The sequence below is a fragment of the Lathyrus oleraceus genome, chromosome 4 (assembly GCF_024323335.1).
Source record: "Lathyrus oleraceus cultivar Zhongwan6 chromosome 4, CAAS_Psat_ZW6_1.0, whole genome shotgun sequence".
Lineage (NCBI taxonomy): Eukaryota > Viridiplantae > Streptophyta > Magnoliopsida > Fabales > Fabaceae > Lathyrus > Lathyrus oleraceus.
The window spans coordinates 369,426,276-369,431,117 of NC_066582.1; the positions used below are offsets into that span (position 1 = coordinate 369,426,276).

The 4,842-nt window shown below is 36.6% G+C and overlaps 1 protein-coding gene across 1 annotated transcript in view; it reads right to left on the reverse strand.

Moving 5' to 3' along the window:
• Positions 1-554: 554 nt before the first annotated feature.
• LOC127137475 (U11/U12 small nuclear ribonucleoprotein 31 kDa protein) overlaps positions 555-4,842 on the reverse strand; it is a 43,782-nt gene continuing 39,494 nt past the window's right edge. The window contains exon 2 of the mRNA XM_051063933.1: positions 555-1,377. Coding sequence (XP_050919890.1) covers positions 555-1,377 — 823 coding nt within the window. The remainder of the gene's footprint in view (positions 1,378-4,842) is intronic.

The window sequence follows — 4,842 nt, forward strand, 5'->3', positions numbered from 1 at the left end:
CAAGATCTCAACAACCACATCAAATCCAGCTATATCTGACTACAATATTCTACATATCAAATATCATAACATAACCACCACAACTGTAATTAAAAACCTTACTTATATGATAACAAGATGTGCATAAAGTAAACCAGGGTGTTACAATTTGATTACACTACATGTTTTAACTTTCTGTTTTACAGGTAAACCGAATGCTAAATTAAGCCGATAAATAAGAGACTCGTCTGTCATCATTCATTAACTATGAAAATATGGAATACACAAAAATGCTCATCACCAATTCACCACCACTATCACTAATTACTACCACAATAACTAATAACTAACATGTGCTTGTGATCAAAACCATAAACACATCCAACCAAGCCAACAACATATAAACAATTTCATCAATTACACCATATCTTGACAAAAACAAAAAATTGCCATTTAGATCTATGAAACACTGGTACATATATAGACACGACACACAGGACTAGTTGAATGATGCGGTAATGCGGAATACCAAACACACACCTTCAATCTGAAGTGTCAATGCTACATAGTCATGATCAATCATCATCATCATGATCACTCTCATCACTGAAATACCCAGCTTTCTTCCCTTTCTTCTTCGTCTTGTTGTTGTCCAAACCCTCATCATCATTTATGTTTCTCCCCAGCAACCTTTCACCCGCTTCATCATCCACAATAGAAGCCCAATTATCGTCAAACTGCTCCGCAGCAATCTGACCACCCTCCTCCTCCTCCTCATCACCTTCCTCCTCCCCATCCCTATCCCTCAGCCCACTAAATCCCCGTCGCGGCTTCTTAGGCTGAGGCCGCGGCCTCGACCCCAACTGATTCTTAGGACACTCGTACGACAAATGACCATGCCCCCCACACTCAAAACACAAAGCAGTCTCAGTATTGTACACGCGCTTCCGAATAAACTCCGGAGCACGTCCATTATCAGCAGCAATAGAAGTAGTTAGAGTCCTTCCATTGAGAATCTTCTTATTCATCTCCGCCACGGCGCGTTGGGCGTCATTACGAGAAACGAATTGGACAAACGCGACACCGCGGCTTAGGCGCGTGTGACGGTCTTTGAGAACGGTTACACGCGCGATGCGGCCGAAAGTAGAGAAGAGCGTATGGAGATCGGAGTTTGTTAGGGAGTAATCTAGATTAGAAACGTATAGCTTCGATTTTGATGGTGCTAAGGGTTCACCTGTTCCTCCTATTGATGATCCTTTGTTGTTCGGTTTTGATTGGGGTTGATTACTGGATGTGGTGCCGGTGGTGGTGTTGGGGGTTGAGGACGAAGCGCAGTAGCGGTAGTAGAAAACGTCGTCGTCTTCATCGCTGTCGCTGTGTTTTCGTTTGTGTTTTTTCCTGCTTGATATTTTTTTCGGTTCAGGTTTTTTGTTTCCGGCAACGGCGTTCGGTTTCCGGCGACGGAATTAGTTCTCCGATGCTTCTTTAATCTATAGAGGAAATCTGAGAGTGGAGAGATTCTATAATGCGTTTGAGAAACCCTAGAGAAGTGAAGCGAAACTCCAAGCGGATCTGGACATGGATCCGGATATTTTGGATTGGTTTTATATATGGTTTTATCCATTCTTAGTTTTTTTATAAGCAGTACTATCCATATGTAAATGGACAACTTGCTCACCGCCAGAGTACTTGTAAAGATAGCATAAAACTAAAAATTATTATGTTTTAATATTTTTTTATTTAATTGGTAAGCCACCCATCTGCATATATAAATTTTAATAATTTTTTGTTAGTATGATGCTAGATTTTTTAAGACAAAAATTTCTAGTTCGTTAGATATACAATTTTATTATATTATTTTAGATTATATTTTAATATCTTAAGATAAATAGAGTTATTGAAATTTAGCAAAAATAGAATAGAGTGAAATAGAAATTTTATTACTTTATTATTTGAATAATTAGCGATAAAAACAAAGTAAGTTTTTGATTCTGCTCATATAAAAGAGAAACAATACTAATGGAAAGTGATGAAAATTTTCATTCTGCTCATATTAAAGGGAACAATACTCGTAGAAAGTGATCAATACTAGTAGAAAGTGATGTAATTTTTTATTCCTCATATCTAAGGGAAACAATGCTAATGAAAAGTGATGAAATGAAATAAAATAGAATAATAAAATTTTATTATACTGGATCTGATTTTAATTAACTCAAACAATGTAATCTTATTCTATTTCATCTCATATCACTTCATATCATCTCATTGCATCAATTTAAGCAAAACCTTAGTCTAATAACTTCAGTTTCACAACATTCAAAAACTCTTATGTAGAATTTGTCCAGAATTGAAGAGGACTCATCTCTTACTAGAAACTCAACAATTAATTTGTTTTCAAAAGTAATGCTTTATTTATACGCTTAGATTATGTTTGGACATCTTAAAATGAAGATATAAGAATAAAAATGAACATAGTGAATCAACAAAATTAGAAGTACATACGATTAAAATGCATCAAAATCGATGACATCTTTTTAAATTTATTGAACTTTTCGCTTTAGACTTTTTTCTATTGTATTATTTTTCAACATCATTTAATTTCTAGAACTCATGCATCCTATCCAAAAAAGCAAAGTTCTCACTCAGATGTTTCTTCCTTAAGACGTTCTCTCCATTCTACGAATGTTGGTGGTAGAGGACACCCTCGTTTCAAATAAGCTTGTATAAAATGCATCTTAGTAGCAATCTGTCTAATCAAGACAACCCGACCATTTAAATTATTTGGAGGGCAACTTAGCAGAGGGAAAACGATTTACGAAAAACTATGTCTTTTAAACTAAACTAAAACTCAGTCATATACATTTGATATAAGATGACTCATTTCAGAAAAATTCATCCACTTTATTGTCGTGGTGGGGACACCAATTTTACTAAGAATCAAAGGATTTTGAATAGCTTGTATTTGTGCATTAGTCATATAGAGTCGCATGTAATTGTCGCACCTCAAAAAAAGATGATAATGCGATCCCTAGCGATTGGACGCGGAAAAAAAATGTTGTTCGAAACAGAGTCGCCACCGAACTTTATTTATTCCAATGAAGGAATAGGAAAATATCGAGAAAACCTTTAGAAATAAGAATAATGGTCGTCGCAACCATATTCGGGTTCGGGAGTCGATTACGCAAGGGGAAGGTATTAGCACCCCTCACGTCCGTTGTACTCAACGGGAACCTCTTAGTCTGATTTTGCTATTTGACTGTTAATTGACTGTTTATCTGCTCGCTTCGAGTAATTAGAATTGATGATAGATGTGGATGAAGACCTCAGGATGGGGGAAATTGGAGGTTTTTTATTAGTGTGCTCGCGAAGATACAGCAATCTCCTGCCTACGTATCCTTATGGTGCAATAAGGAAATCAGAGCATTCGTAGTTCGGGCTACTACGAATATTGGTTGTGTTTTGTTTTGATGAACGACTGTGTAGGTCGGCGTTCTGACGGCTAAACACTGGCTTGTCTACTCTCGGTGGAGGCTCTAGCACTGGTTTGTTGTGCGCATTAGAAAGGATTGACAATATTATTTACTATTAATTATAATATAAAATATAATTAACTAAATGGTGAACGGTAAAGTGTTAGACTTACTTGGTTGCAAACGGGAACACGAATGGGCGCTCATTTATCGGGGCGAGCGACGACATTCTTGACCAACCCCAAGCTTGAGGCAAATACGCACATGAAAAAAAATATAGGTATTCTTTTTTGTAGTTCTATACATTGCACTATATAGATGGGCCAATACAGCTGAACCCTAACTATAAGTGTTTACCTTATTAATGTTGCGTGATAAAGGTAAATACATTATATTTACAAAATTACCTGTACTTTCTGGAAACAAAAAATTATCAAATAAAATCATAATATAACACCAAGCTTTTATTATTTTCTCATACTCGGTTGAATCGTCTGGAATTACTATACTGGCATAATATTGTTTAAGGTATTTTAAACTTATACCTTGCCCCCTTGCTTGACCGGGCGTGTCTCCCTCAGTTTCGTCGTCTAGCAAATGGGCACCCAATAATTCATTGCAGATATTGTTGTCTTGGTTAACTCGATCATTCACTGCCTTTCCATCTATACGGAGATTCAACAACATGTACACGTCCTCAAGTGTGACGGTACACTCACCAATCGGAAGGTGAAATGTGTGGATCTCGGGTCTCCACCTCTCCAACAAAGTTAGAATGAACTTGTAGTCCACCGAGTACGAAACAATGTTGAGTAGATTTCCAAATCCACATCCTCTAATATATGGTTCTATTAAAGGATCGTGGGGTACATATTCATGTACACGACATCTAAACCGCTTCGGATCCTAATAATAAAAAAGTAAGAAAATGAAATTAGAAGAAGAAATACATAATCAACAAGCACAACTCTATAAGAAGTAAGAAAAACATAGATAACAAAGGTATAAGACTAAAAATAGAAAAAGTAAAAAGAGAGAGATGACATACAAATGCCGATATATTCTCGAGCGTGCCTCTATGTTCATCGCCCATAGTCAACAAAGACATGATTTGATTTTGCAAAGCTTGAGTGTGGTAGAGGAAACAAGTGTGGTAGAAGAATATAATTGAGTATTGATGAAGATGATTTGATATTGTTGATATGAGAGGCTATTTATAGATGAATGAGTGAGTAGGTTTGCAACCTAAGATGAATGTGATTGGTTGCATAGAATGGCAAGAGAAGACAAGGGAATGACAAACTTCAGAAAGCATGTGAGAGATAGCATGTGAGGAATCTCTTCTAGGCGCATGTGAAGAATCAAATGTAAAGGAAGATGCGCCATTCCTCTT